We start from the raw sequence: 15,339 nt of genomic DNA, 5'->3' as shown, positions 1-15,339 counted from the left end.
GTATGTTACTGGTAAAAGTAAGCTCCGATGAAAAGCTATCATGCAGTGCTGTCAAACTCTATCAAACAACCTACCTTAGACTTGGTTGAGTCACTAGTGGCTGAATCTGTGGAAGTAAATAAGAAGTGGTTAGTAGGAGCCACATTTCACTGCTTTCTACAAACAATGCAAAACTTATGAAGAGGACAGGCACAGAACAAAATGTGAAAGCAAAACTCAAAACAATAGAACACAGTGGATAGTCAGAGCTCACAAAGATGCAAGCTGCACCACAGAAAGCCACTGCCATGAAAGGATGCTGTGAATTGTAGGCAGAACCAGCTCAATGATAGGGATGGCAAAGGAGCCCTGTGCTAAACAGAAACAGAAACACTACTGTTGGGTTTATAAATAGTACATCTAGCAATAAGGAAGCTTGAAAGACCTTTAAAAATTATGTTCCACATCTTGTATCTGAAACTGATACATAATACAGAACGTTCTAGGCTGTCTGCTGCCCTAGCTACAAACTGAAACACTCAAGTGGTGTACGTGTTGATTTTTGTCAGACTGTCACATTGGAATTTGTATAAGCATATCCCAGATGCGTAGGGATGCGACGGAGGCCTTAGACTGGCCTTGCTTCCAGGTCATTTTTGGTTTCTTTAGATGATGCTAATTTTTGTACTTGACCCCAGTTTCACATCCGTGCAGTCAGGGATCCTTTTGGTTAGTTAGGTTAGATAGCTACCAGGTTTGTGAGTATCTATTAACAAATGCTATTATGGAAATGGAGAAATGGAGAGCATAATTTTGCTGTCTGGCAAAAACTCAGATTATACAATTACAAAGAGGGTAGGAAGGGGCCAGCGCTATGAAGAATAAATATCAATTTTAGAATTTTGTCTTTGAACTTTTAGGAAAATGATTTTCAAAATTAATGAGCTGGGCCCCGTGCCACGCCCCTTTTAACACATGGCTAAATGCTTTATGACTTTAAGAACCAGTGGACCATACCATGCTATTTCTCCTCAGGGTCTGCTTCAGAAATAACAAGAGACAGCAGAAAAACTTTTAAGAGAGTAGTAGTGATCTGTTTACAATATTCTTAAGAGAGACTTTACACCACAGATCAGCTATGTTCGCATTTACAAGAACCGGGGGTTTCTGCAGACAAGGCAGCTACAGTGTGGACAGCAGTCCTCCTTCTTCCTACAGTTCCAGCTGTCCATCAGGGACATCACAGAATCCACTAGTGACATTACCGTGTGATAGACTCCTCCCACTTCGCCTGTGCAACATCAGTATAGATTTGCCTGTGTCAGTAAGTGCTGAAAAAACCCTTTAGGGCTAAAACAAGAACTAGAGACAAAGGGAGAACATTGTGTGAAATAGCATGCCAGATTAGTGCAACAGTTTGGCAGGAGACTTTTCATCCAGAGCCTATTAAATACTAATACTTAAACAAGCATTAGGATGGCAGTAGTAGAAAGAAGAAAATCAAGGTCAAGAAGAGTGACTTTGATGACTGCACTGTCTCTAGTGACAGATGACACGCTGGACTGAGAGTGGCTACTCAGCATATACAGCTTGCTGCTCTCATAGAACTAGTCACAATCAGAACTACGCATTCAGTCTAGCCACACTTTCTGCCGTCACAGCAACCACACAGCACGTATCTGTTTTACCTTGTGATGACTATTACATGGAAACTGTGAATTAAAAGAAAATTAAAAAAAACAGTGGTGTGCATGCTCACTGCTCTCATCTTCCCATTCTGACAAACACCACAACTTCATGCACTGTCAATGGTGTTATAGCTGCTGGAAGGTAAGTGAGGTCAATCAGAAAAGGCAGATCGCGGCTTTTATTAGTAGAAAGGAAAAAGGAGAAGACAAAGAAAAAAACGCAGAGGATGGTTACTGAGGGTTGTCTGCTATTTCCTTCATAGAGGGTTGCGTAACCTAGGCCAGCACTGCCCATGCAGAGTTACCTGATACATCTCCAGGGAGCACGCCTGCTCTTCCAATGTTGGTGAGTAAGTGATCTATGTTTGGTACTGGCTGGGAGTCTACTGTGTTCTCCTCCTGCACTGCTGTCTATGGTTAACAAACAAAGATCTCTTCATCATCTCTTCAAAGACAACTCTCTTTAAAATTCAAACAACATTTAGTAAAAGATGCATTATTATATGGAGCATAAGTTTAATTTTGCATTGGTCAGACATCACTAATGGTAAAGTAGGCACCATATCAGATCATCATCAGATCAGCAACTGACGAGCTGGGGACCTGCTTCCGGTGCAAAGCTGACAATAGCACAGAAAGCAGAAGATCAAGACTGTTGCAGCTTCAAGAAGGAGCCTGTGTCCCGCATGGGAACAGCTGAGCACACGCTGACAATACTTACAAGAGGCTCTTCAGCGCCCTCTTCTGTGAAAAACCAGTCATGCTAAAATTTAAGATAGAAAAAGTGAGGACAATTAAATAACCCTCTAATGTATTTCTATCTTGGGAAAGAGCACAGTAATAAGGGGAAGGCCTTAGGGGAAAATGTAGAAGCAACTTTTGTCCTACCAGTTGTCAGCTGTGAGGACAGTGACGCTTCAGGAGAGATGCAGTGTGCACTTACATGCTGGATGAGTGTCTCCACGATCTTGTACTGGTCAGGCATGTGCGTGACCATGTGGGTCATGTTGTCTTCTGATGTTCTCACTAGAGTGGGACCAAAAACGATTGCTAGGTTTCTTGGTTCCATCTAAAAGAAAGGATGAAAGTGAGAAATTAGATTAAATCTCCATTTCAGGTTTAGCATTTTGTTGCTGAAATTCTGGAAAGTTCTTTTTTGATAAAAAAAAAAAATACGAAGAATAGATGTAAGAGAAGTAAATTCTTCCTGTATAGTATTCTCACGAGCAAATCCTTGGATGATAATTGACAGTGCCTAATTGCCATTTGTACTTTTCCAAGAAAGCTCTGATTAGTTTTGAATCAAATCAACCATCCATTCTTAGTTAACAAAGATGAATTAGGTGGGGGAAAAAAAGTGAAATTTAAGAATAAGGAACTCTGTCCCTTGGGAACTGGCAGGCAGGGACAAAGGACTTGGAGATACATGCAAGGTTCCAGATTCTTCTCATGTCACACATCAAAATCATTAACAGAGGAATGCAAGCCTGAAAACACCTTTTTAAATTAACTTTTACCTCATCCAAATCTCCTGTAGTTCTGGGCTTAGCCTTGCTGTGTTCTTAGCATGACAATCTTATCAGTTCTTACATTCATTCTGAATTTCTTATTTAATTATAACTGTAATGGGCATGGATCCTGTTTTCTTTTATATTCATTGAGCTTAAGGTGTGATTAAAGTGTTAAATAACTTTAACCACTCTTAAGAACCCAGGTATTAAAACACACACACACACACACACACACACACACACACACACACACACACACCCCTTAAATTTGTACTGAAATAACTCCATCATTGAGGACCCACAGCAGATTACCTGTGAAGCACTGGCATGTGTGTACAACTGACCACACATGGAGCCTATTGCCTTTCCTCTTCTGAGTCAGCTGTCACTCATCTATTAACCATGCTCAGTGCAGAAAAACATTCTCATTAAAATTCAGATCTTCCTAGAATACTGACTTATTAGAATAAAAATATTACGTTTGGGAAAAATGGCACCAGCATGTTTGTGTCTCCTTCTGATGTAGGCAGTCATTTTTCCCCCAACCCTGTGCCAGTCGGAGTGCCCAAAAGTCCATCATATCAAATACTTTATTTCAAGTATTCAGTAGATTCTTGTGTATGGCTTCACTTGTCTTTAATGAGATACATTAATGTTGATGTCTAGAGACATTTTTCTTTTAAGAGTAGTTTTTAGCTAGCTTTTACATATAAGATGACTCTTGGGCTACAGTTTGTTTGCTTGCTTGTTCCGGTAATTGTTTGAATTCTGTATTTAAGAATGAGGTTAAAAACATTTGGGAAAATACATTTTGTACCATATTGTATTCAAGACCACGTATTAATCCAGTAAAAACTCCTATGCCTGTGGCTCTAGTACTTGGTAGGAGAAGGCAAGAAGATAAGGCATTTAAGGACACATAGGCTCCATGGTTGAGATCAAGTCCAGCTTGATCTACTTGAGATCCTTTTTCAAAAAAAGCCATACATAAGTAAAATTTTAGGACAAAACAGATTTCTGAAAAACCAAAAACAGAGGCAGGTTTAGTAGCTCATGCTTTTAATCCCAACACTCAGAAAATAGACAGGATCTCTGAGTTTGAGGCCAGCCACACTACACAGACCTTGTCTCTAAACAAATATATGAACACTAGTATCCAGCAAAACTGGTGAATGGCACGCCATTGTTCAGGGACAATATTGCAAAAACTTTGGCTTACTGTACAAACTTTTGGAGACAGGTCAGTACACAGCTATTTTTGGGTTTGGTCTTTTTCTTTTCCCTTCTTAACTTTTCACAACTCTTTCAACTGAAGACAATGAGCACCTGGAAGGTACTGAGGCAATGTTGTAGTCTTCTCCATCTGCAGGAACGGGTTGATGGTTATATGCTCATAAGCCAACATTGTACCACTGAGCTCTGCCTCTCTCAGGCAAGAAGCCGTCTTAGAAAAGGAGTGGTAGTAATACTCATTAGCTTTCTCTTTAATTGTTTTTCCCTCCAACACCCAGCATGATCATTAGAGAACTTTAGTGAATAACCTGAGTAAGAAGAAGAATCATTTGCAAAACTCTTGATACAATGGACTCAGGTAACGGTCATTCACTGACTAAGCAAAAGGATGAGAAATTAAGACTAATGAAATACAATGTGTGGATCTTATCTAGATATTTACAGAAATAACTGTAAAAACCTTTAAAAAATCTATCAAGAAAACCTGAATATAAACAATATTTGATATTACTTAAAGCAGCTAAATTTGTGGCTATGTGGTAACATGGTATTAAAAGGAAGAAAGACATCATACCTGTTTACTAGGAGACTAAAGAAAATGTCTCAGCATATATCATCTGGTAAACCCTTTGGCTGGTTTATTACACATATATGCCACCTATTCAAACTAGTGACAGAAAATTGAAAACAAAAAGAAAATTCAGACTCTTACATTTTTTCTTGCTGGATGACTATAAAATGAAACATTTCTAAAGGAAATTCCCCTTCACCATGGTGACAACTACTGTTTGAGGAGCCTTTGCTCTGGAGTGACCTTCAGAAGGACCTGGCCAGCCCAGCCTGATGTGCCCTTAGGCTTCTGTGAAATAAACACCTTCCTTGCAGTACTTAGTACAGCTTAGTACAGAGCAATGAAGGCCTCAAGCCTCAAGCCTCGGCCACCAAGGGTGAGCTTCGATGCTATACTTTACGTACCTTATTTTTTTCTGAGTTTTCTGCCACTGTCTTCAGATGAGCCGAAAGAAACTTAAGTGTCTCGAAATGATGTTCAGGCAGATCGTGAATCTGGAACATATTATTTTCAGGATGGATTTAAATGCTGCATTTGAATTACACCTCCCCAAGTAAAAAGTACTACCTACTAGTCTCTTAAGTGTCCGCAGCCGGTCTCCCGGGTCTTCCTTGCGATTGGCCTCAATGAAGTCGGCGTATTTGTCTGGCAGCCATGAAAACATGAGAGCAAGGTTAACTGCTTAAGCAAACTGCACTGTCCTTTCCTTCAAGGCTTAATTCTAAACCATGACTTAAAAATGTACATGATTTTCATGTATCTCAGAATTTTAGATCTCTGAAATGTACATGCTAGAAATGGTTCTTAATGATCTCCAAGCTTTTCCGATAATCAGAGGAGACTTCTCTCAGTGGACTTCTTTGAAGCTCCAGGCTGGCTGTCATTCAGCCTGTCCATTATCCTACCTCACAATAGCATCTAGTATTGGGATCTTTTAACCATACCTCATATCCAAAGAATCCGACTGAAACAGTAACAACATTATTATTAGCTTGATGACAAATATAGGCCAATACAGATCTTATATATATATATATATATATATTTTTTCATTTTACTTTGAAGTGTATCAACATTTTGCATATGATTTTTACTAAAATTTATGAAAAGACTCTAAATGATCAAAACCAGTTCTTAATTATGCTTTCCTTTTAATTTTATACCTAAGTTGAATTCCATTTCCTTCATCCCTCTTTTTTTTTTTTTTGGTTTGATTTATTATGCCCTGTTTTCCAGCACAAACTAGGCTTTTCCTCTAGGATGGTCTGTGGGAGCTAACTCACCATTTGTAAAGAGAGGCTCAGGGAGCTTTCTGAAGAAGGATTTTAGTAAACTGCTTATCACATTCAAATCTCGCCATTTCTGGATATGCAAAACAGAAATACAGTATTTTTGTGGTCAACATTACAAAAGGAAAAAGTGGATCAGTTATTCAAACAGCAATGAACTCACGTCGTCTTGTGTATCAATGTCAGCCATCCCCTTGTTGAGTTCTTCCTGCATGCTCGAAATGGCTGCATTGTTGCCAGGCACTCGGTAAATACCTGTATACTCAAGACCCCTTTCTTCAACTAATTTGCAACATATGTCAACGATTAGTGGAATATACTGCAAAATAAGAAATGAGCATTTTATTTAACACAATATAAAAGTTTGGAAATGATTCCTACTGGCCATTTCTGATTAAATCACCCCTCTAGTTAGGAGTTAATAAGTCAGATAAAAAGCTTAAAGATAAAAATTACTGAGCCACCTGAGCAGTCATCCTAAAGGAGGTAAGTGTTTATTAGATGAGGAGGCAGCCTCTTTATCTGAAGGGCTGCACACTTAGGCCCTGCGATGATAGCCACTGACTTAAGTTCAGGTGGTCGGGCTCTCCTACCCGGTTGGTGTGGGCAGGCGGGCAGTCATCCAGCCTAACTCCGAAGGTCCCTGTAGCAGCCGGCTTTTTCTCAAATGTCTTCCTCACGATGCTTGGGATGCCTCTTCTCCAAGTGCCTTTGTCTTTTGGGGGACTGGTATCATCTTTTGATTGTCATTGAAAGTAAGATGATGTTATAAAAAAAAATGCCAACAAGACTTAATTCATCAATACCTAATTAACTGCAGTCTTATAATCCAGTCTACGTTCATTACAATTATCCTCTTCCTACTCTATCATGCCTCCAATCCTTCCATATAATGTGTCAGATACAGTTCTATTTCTTTACTCTTTCAGAAAGAAGGCAGAACCAGCGAGTCCTCTTTGTAAGTGGCAGGGAAGCACTACCTTTGTCTTACAGTGACACATCTGGCCAGTCACATCTGTAATGATGCCTTTATGTGACTGTGTATTCTCCTTTCCTTTCTCTTGATTACAGAAGCAGATGCCTTGGGCCTCGCCTTAAGGGAAAATGCCCAATGAACTTGTACCATGTCAGCAGTGAGCGTTGAGCTAGCTGACCCGACAGTGGGTCTATTGATAACAATAGCATAGTAAAGCAAGAACACACCCCCTGATAGTTACCTTTACTGAGCAGCTTCCTCTCTGACTCCTCCTTTGGAGAATGTGGGCTTTGAGTCTTTGCCTCTGATTTAGCACCAAGCAAAGTCTGCCTGATGCTAAGACTCTGGCGAGGTGTTTTTGGTAACTGTTCTGTTTTGCTGCTGAAAGAAATAGACATATCTTAACAATTGTACATTTGACACCTAAATATGACCCACATAAGCATGGTGGAATTCTCACCTCATCAGACTGTTATATTCTTTGATTCTTCGACTAATTAGATCTCTGTTGGTAACTCCAGTGTCCTACAGAGTGAGCAGAATGACATTGGAAAGTATGTTATTAGACAATCAGAGGCAGAAGGTGACCCGTGGGTTTGAGGCTTGTGACTGTACTACATTGATAATACAAATGCAGTGACTTATTCTCAGTGGTGCCATCACCCCGTGGCAGGCAGTCCAAGTGCCTTCAGTCCCTGCAAGTGAGTTTGCTATGGATTTCCTGTATGTATGCAACACCTAAGATAGGTCTTAAGGAATAGGAATTCAGTGCATACTGAATTGATAAGCTGCATGAAATGCATGACTGGGAGTACAACTTCTCTAATGCCAGGAATAAAAGATCAGCATTCAATAATACCATTGAATCAAAGATAGAAAAATCCACCAGAATCAGGAACAATAAACTAGGAGTCAGATCATTAAGAACCTGCTCTGTCCTGTGCCTTAAGTTGAACCTAGAGCTGAGCAAACAAGAATAACTCTATCTATAGCAATTGCAATTATACACTGGTATGTGTCTACAAACATTTAAAAAAGTATGTCTTATTTTGAGTGTAATGAAATACATCTAGCCACACGGGAATGAAAATACTTAAAAAGACTGCTCTTTTTGGCTATCAAATTATTCAAACAATGGTTCTCAAGAAGTTGGCATTTTCCCAGTAATCTCATGCAGAAAGAAGGAAAGGCTGACATCATGCAGAGTGTCAGTAAGAGGGGGTTTGTCTCCCAGAAAGAGATTTCACTCAGTTTTGTAGCTTGTCAAACCTGAGCCACAGTGAGGATGGGTAGGACCCCACCCTGACCAGGACTGCTTAGTTATGCATGCCTTTCTGCCCTCTATTTAAATTGAAACCTCATGTAGGATTCCCGATGATGGACCCTGGTAACCCACTGGACCTCTCTGTGTCTCTCCCAGTGTGACCACATGGAGAACATCTCTTCTACGCTTTCACCATTACCTTGCCTAGGCTAAGGAAGACAAATTGCACATGTTTTCTTTCATAAGCAGAGCAGAAATCTTAATTTTTATGTGTGCATGGGTATAGGTCATGGAATCAGAAAAAGGATCATGAAAACGAAGAGTATGGAAAACGAAGAGGGAAGAAAAAAATAAGGAGGCAGCAAAATACATGTAAGATGAACACAGAATGTAAGCTACCTACAGGATGAAGGGGACCAGGAGGAAAGGGGATGAGGGAGAAGGATCAACAAAGACAGAGTACACATGAAATGCTATAATGTATCTTACTACTTTATATGCTAATTAAAAACCCAAATAAGTTTTTAGGTTGAATCTACTTTTGGCTTCTTTACCTACAATTCAGCTGGCACTTTGCTCTGAGCAGCTACAGAACAAAAGCATCTCAAGAGTGTAAAGCATTAGTCCTTATTAAAAAAACAAACAAACAAAAAAAAAAACAAAAAAAAAAACCTGTAACATTTTTCATAACACACGGTTCCTTAGAAGCTCATGAGTCCACACTAGGGTATGTTATATTTTGCCTGTAGAACTCCATCAAAATAAAAAAAAAATCACATCTTTGCTTTTATATAGCAACATGTTTTGGTCAATGTTTTTACTGTAGCCTAGCCCACAACAATACTAATTTCAATGTCAAAGACAGCCTTGTAATTTGGTCAGAAAGGCTCCTGTAGGTCCTAGTCAAAGCTAAGCAGCTTAAGCACCCACCGATTTTGGTATTCAGGGAAAGTGTCTAACCCTCCTCACAGATGCCAGACACAACACTAATGATCAGGAAGACACCATGGGGCTCCTGTCTGTGGTTTGTTGTGTCTTAAGAATATGAATAGCCTCTTTTTCTTGATTAGTGACAGTACTTCTCAGTAAGTAAAAATAATGCAGGTATACTTAAATTTTCCTTTTTAGTGACTGAAAATAGATTATCTTAAATCTATCCAATGCTTTTAATCAGCCTAAGGAGAGTGTCAAATTTCACCCACACCCTCTGGAAAATCATACCTCTTCATTTAGATTGCTACTTTCCTGGATGGTCTTGATCCATGCTAACATATCATCTCTGTCTTCTGCCTGGAACAGGCATTCACAGTCGGATGTGGTAAGTCGAAACACATTCCTCCTCTTGGTCTCACTGTATGAGATGTCTATCAGGCAAGCATTGACACTGATGGGCTGCTCCTCCTCTGATGGTGTTGTTTGCTCTCTTTTGTCTTTGTACAAGTAAAGAGAATGGCCCCGAAGTACAACATACATCTGTTTCCATGGCCGAATACTGCCACCAACTCGCTAGAAAACAGTAATTGATTCATGGTCATGAATATGCAGTATGACTAGAACTCTCTAACAGGATGAAGATGAAATAACATGTTTCACATGCATACTTATGTACAGGGTACAACAGGTTTCTCATTTACTTGAATACACATGAACAGAGAAAGGATAAAAAAATATCAATGGCTCAGTGGGTAAAAGTGCCAAGCCCAATAGAGTTCAATCCCAGAGACCCACACAGGACCAGAGGACCAAGTCCCACATGCTGTGTTCTGACCTCCATGTGCTTGCCATAGCAAATGGATGAACGCACAACGCACGCAGATAAACTTAAAAATGTAGCTAGCCATGGGGATTTGTGTCTTTAGTCCCAGTACACAGGTGGCAGAGGTTCTACATGTGCGGACAGCCTGGTCTACTTAGCAAGTTCCAGGCTACACACTGAGACCCCAACTGAGTACGTAAATCAAAAATGAAATTTTTAAATGCAGTGTTTTGTTTTTTTTTTAAATGTCACATATACACCAATTAGGAAATGTATCTGCAACACTAAAGACAGTGAAATATGAACTACAGATGGGAAGACAAAAATGAACATCAAAATCCAACAAAATACATGCTCAGAAATGCATTAAAAATGGCAATTAGTACTGCTTGCTTTTTTGTTTTTAAAAACAATAGTAGCAGTAACAATAGCAGTAGTAAAAAATATTTTTAAAAGGAGTAAAGAAATTTTCACAAAAGAAAAAAAAACCTAAGCCAGACAGTAGTGTGTTTGATCTCAGCACTCATGAGGCAGAAAACAGGTGGATCCTTGGGAATTTGAGGCCAGGCTGGTCTATAAAGTGAGCTCTAGGACAGTCAGTGTGACACAATTAAACCCTGTCTCAACAAAACAAAACAAAACAAAACAAAACAAAACAAAACAAAACAAAACAGACAAACAACAAAACCAAAGAAAGAAATCCATGACTATTCTTTTTCTCCATAGCATTGAATCTTGAGTATTGCTTGTATTAGGCAAGTGCTCTCCTTCTGAGCTCTATTTCCCGCAAAAACAAAACAAAACAAAAAACCCCAAAAAACCCACCCCCTACCCCATAATACAAGTAAAGATCAAGTTTTAGAAAGGGGACATAATAAGTACCCCAGAAGGAGTGTTCCCCAAACAACAGGTACTGACAAGAAATGATGTCACCAAAGTCATGAGCAGGATAAAGCAGGAGAGTTTCTATCCAAGTATGTTTACAAGTTTATTTTATTTTTATCAATTACAGTTTATTCATTTTGTATCCCAGCTGTAGTCCCCTCTCCCATCCCCTCCCAATCCTACCCTCCCTCCCTCTTCTCCTATGTTCCTCCCCCAGTCCAATGATAGGGGAGGTCCTCTTCCTCTTCCATCTGACCCTAGTATGTTTATAAGTTTACATTCTTTGGGAACACTAAAATATTTTTAGGTAAAGATTTTATCGTGTTGGATTCTACTTAATGAAGCACATGTTGATACTATTATACTCAATTATATAATTTAGTGTTTGTAAAAATAAAATGAAATAAAAATTAAAAAGGAAATTGAAAAGAACCAGGCTAAATATTTCTAGATGACTAATGAGGAGAATTGTTATTTAGTGACTTATAAGCCTCTACGATAGCCAATCCTGGTAAATAAGAGAAGTGGGACTCTTCCCTAGATACTGTGTTTCTGTTTACACTGGCATACTGTAAGGTATACTCCACATGTGGTTGGCATTCATGATGAAACGCAAGAAACTACCCCACTGGTCGGATTCTTCACCTGGGAAGCTTCACAATCACGCACATGTGGGAGCTTTTCTTATTAGGTCTGCATTTCTGATGCCACATAGGTGAGAAAAATGCATTACCTTGCCCTTATCGGTGACAAGAGGTCGGAACTGCAGCCACCCTTCTTTGGCAGCATCACTGAAGACCTCAGAGGAAGAATCCTTTCTGGACCCAGAGTCTTCGGATGACTTCTGGCTGTCTGTGATCTACAGAAAGGGCCAAGAAAACAGTAAAATGTCTGCTTTTCTTTTATAAATACTCACACACATGAAACTGGCATTGGCAAAATGTCATATTAAAGTTCTAAGTAAAACACCACAGAAAGTTCTTCTAATCTTTTATTTTTTGAAAGGTGAATTGGCTTCCATTGTTTTCCAAAAGCTATTACAGAACAGGGAGTCTCATGGACTCTCATTCTGGCAGAAAGCGAGAATGGGGGTGAGGGTGCACACAAAAACAAGAAGCCAGGCATAGTGGCAGCCCTGAAACCTCAAGACTCAGGAGGCTGCAATGGAAGGGTCTCAAGGTGTACAAATAATGAATGAGTGCCCATCCACGTTTAGGACCAGCGAGGGCTACAGAGTGAGTTAAAAGCCAGCCTCTCCTACACAGTGAGATCTCATTTTAAGACAAAATGAAGCAAAACCTAAGAACTGAGGAAAATGATCCATTTGTGATCTGTGCTTCTGGAGAATAAGCACGGTGAGACTGAACTCTGAATGCTAAACTGGAGATTGGTACCACAGCAGTGTCTCTTAACAGTGAAGGAGCCAGACAAAAGGTCAGAGAGGGAGAACACACTGCTGCTGAACAAATGTTCACCATTTTAATAATTTACTGTCAATGGGAGTGCAAGAGCTAGGGAAAGGTTGTAGTACTGGTCTTCTGTCTGAGGTAGGAAGGGAAGGGGAGCCTGAAAGTGATTCATAAGACCACGGTTACAGGGAGAATGGTTTCTAGAGGAACAGGCATGAAGGGATGATGAGTGACGGGAGAAGATAGGACTACTGTCCTATGTAAAGAGGAGGAATAAAACAGTTAGGCAATGGTGTAGAGACAGAGTAATCAATCTGATAGTGCAGAGAGTGAAACAGAAAAAAAAAAAAAAACAAAAAAAAAACAGGGCAAAGTTCTAGAGTTTGTCTTGAGCAAATGAAATGTGGAATTAATGAGATGGAGAGAAGGGATAAACCAATCTAAGGGTAATTGAAGGCCATGTGAACCTAGAGCTTCTTGGTAAACACCTGCATGAAGACATCAGCAGTTGCTGTTCTGTGAGGAAGACAAAGCTGGCAGTTCAGACTCTCTGAGGACTTTGAGTTAATCAATAAGGAAATCGGTGTACAGAAACAGGGGTTAAAATTAGCTTTAGGCATCCCAAAATGCTAACAATGTAGAAGAGCCGTCAAAAGAGACTCAACTGTACTCTTAAAAGATGAAGGACGAGATGATGAAGTAGAAGCAGCATGCAGAGGTACTTCCCACTGGGATGGGAATTGTGTAATTATTCCCGAAAGGTTGCATTAAGTTAAAAACCCCACTAACCACCAGCTGTGGAGCTGTGTGTAACTCGCACCCTTGGCACACTCATCATTCTCGTATGTGTGAACTGAGGAGGAGAAACCATGTACATGTTTTTCAAGATTTACTATAAATGTATAAAATGTATAAAACATTTATAGTAGAGAGAAATGTGGATCCCAGAAGCTTTCTGTTTAACAAAGCTAGACCATGACTGCATGATGGTGAATGAGCACAGGGAAGGCTGACTGCAGAAGAGGGCGGGGCTAGGGAAAGTGAGAGCTGATGCCCAGCATGGAATTCTGGATGCTTGACAGCTGCTGGCAGGGCCATGTTCCAAGTATAAAGACTTTAAGGTAAAAACAAGCAAGAAAAGAACTATGGGTACAAATGCAGCCACAGCTAAGGATATTCCTGCCATTTCTCATTTTTCAGTGAAGTACCAGAAAGGGTTAAGTAGACAGTACAAATGTGGCTATAAGCAGCAGGTAGAAAAAGGTACAAGCTAATAATTTTGAGGAGAGAAAACAAAACATAAAAGAAAATACAGAAAAATTGTTGGGCAGTTTGATTTGGGCCTTGAGCTGGTAATGAGAAAAATCAGCTCAATGCTTATACAGCATTATATACTTGAAAATGTTTAGAAATTAAAAACATTTATTAACTCATATTTTTCAAATGCAATGGGTGAGGACTAAAAAGTGACATCATTTAAATACAAAATATACAAAAGAGAAAAAAATACACACTCTTCTTTGAAGGGTTAAAATAAACTAAGGTAAATAAAACATTAATCATTTATTTGATATCTGTAAAATATTAAATACTAACCTTGATTCCTTTCAGGCTAGACACGTGCTTAAAGGACCTGTTGGAAAAATAAATGTAGTAAATATAAACTCTTGATTGAAGAACTGACAACTAAATCTTCATTAATGAGTTGACATTTCATCCTTAGCATGTGATCACTATGTTTATTGTTCAATGTAAGCGAGAACAGCTAAGTTATAAGTATGTACATATTCAATTCAATAATAACAGCTTCTTGGATGACCTGGCAAATTAAAGCAGTTTCTGCCTTTTTAGCTTTAAGTGTACAACTTTTTAAAAATCTTTGTATCAGAGGGAAAGCTACTCAGGGTGACCACTGGGCTTTTTACCTTCAGCTGGCAGTCAACTACAGCTCCTCTGCCCTGTCCAGATGCTGGAACCCCTGAGCCTCCCTCCAAGGCAGCAGAGAGCTGTGCCTGCCACCTGCAGGAGGCAGAGGCCTCAGAGAAGCACTGGGGGAAGCTGGAACATCAAGTACACAGGTTGTTTCTTCAAAGGAAGGAACTTGTTTTCGCCCAGAAATAGGTGACCTTCACACCATCTGTGTGTATAGTCAGAGAATTTCTGCCACTATCCCCTCCTCCAGACCCTTCTCATAAACCTGTTGTTTAAAGACAACGGATAGAATCTATCCTAATGGAAGTTATATGTTCTTTACAAAGGGTTTTGATGTACTCACGTCCAATCTTTATTTAGCTTATTTTGTTCCTCAAAGAGATTTACATATGATTTGATGTGCATGTAAGGCTGAGTTAATTATCACCAGAAAAGTTTTCATCAAATTGTGCTGTGCCTAAAATAATTATGCCTAAAATCAATGACTTGGAGTCAGACTCCACAATTTTGAACCAACAATGGCTACTGAGTCATCATGAAACAAGCCGCCCTCTGGCCTAAGGATCATCTCTCTGCAGGCCCATGAAAGCCAGAGACACCCACCTTCCCCAACCCCTCCCGTAAGCACAATATCCACCCAAACTGAATGCTTTCAAGGAGAGAAACAAGTGCTGCCAATCAGAAGACAGGTCTGTACTAATTCTTTAAAATAATTAACCTTTTAAGATGTGACTAAATACATCACTGTTTTCTCAAAAACCACCTCAAACAAGAATTAGAGGGGGCTGGAGAGATGGCTCAGAGGTTAACAGAACTGGCTGTTCTTCCAGAGGTCCTGAGTTCAAT

The 15,339-nt window shown here is 39.6% G+C and overlaps 1 protein-coding gene across 17 annotated transcripts in view; it reads right to left on the bottom strand.

Annotated features, from left to right (window-relative positions):
- The window catches only part of Arhgap21 (Rho GTPase activating protein 21), a 125,992-nt gene that overhangs the window by 5,789 nt on the left and 104,864 nt on the right, over positions 1-15,339 (bottom strand). For 11 of the 17 annotated variants that reach the window (XM_060372344.1, XM_060372353.1, XM_060372343.1 and 8 more), the window contains 14 exons: positions 14,158-14,194; positions 11,886-12,011; positions 9,733-10,017; positions 7,708-7,772; positions 7,489-7,628; positions 6,865-7,007; positions 6,435-6,590; positions 6,266-6,344; positions 5,554-5,627; positions 5,387-5,476; positions 2,611-2,736; positions 2,389-2,430; positions 1,973-2,078; positions 75-106 (listed from right to left, as the gene is read on the bottom strand). In XM_060372344.1, coding sequence (XP_060228327.1) covers positions 75-106; positions 1,973-2,078; positions 2,389-2,430; positions 2,611-2,736; positions 5,387-5,476; positions 5,554-5,627; positions 6,266-6,344; positions 6,435-6,590; positions 6,865-7,007; positions 7,489-7,628; positions 7,708-7,772; positions 9,733-10,017; positions 11,886-12,011; positions 14,158-14,194 — 1,501 coding nt within the window. The remainder of the gene's footprint in view (positions 1-74; positions 107-1,972; positions 2,079-2,388; positions 2,431-2,610; positions 2,737-5,386; positions 5,477-5,553; positions 5,628-6,265; positions 6,345-6,434; positions 6,591-6,864; positions 7,008-7,488; positions 7,629-7,707; positions 7,773-9,732; positions 10,018-11,885; positions 12,012-14,157; positions 14,195-15,339) is intronic. The other 6 variants (XM_060372349.1, XM_060372354.1, XM_021652943.2 and 3 more) reach the window with 1 other exon arrangement.

This window comes from Meriones unguiculatus, chromosome 19 (assembly GCF_030254825.1).
Source record: "Meriones unguiculatus strain TT.TT164.6M chromosome 19, Bangor_MerUng_6.1, whole genome shotgun sequence".
Lineage (NCBI taxonomy): Eukaryota > Metazoa > Chordata > Mammalia > Rodentia > Muridae > Meriones > Meriones unguiculatus.
Note: the sequence above shows the minus strand (reverse complement) of the source record. Positions and strands in the feature narration are given on the sequence as shown.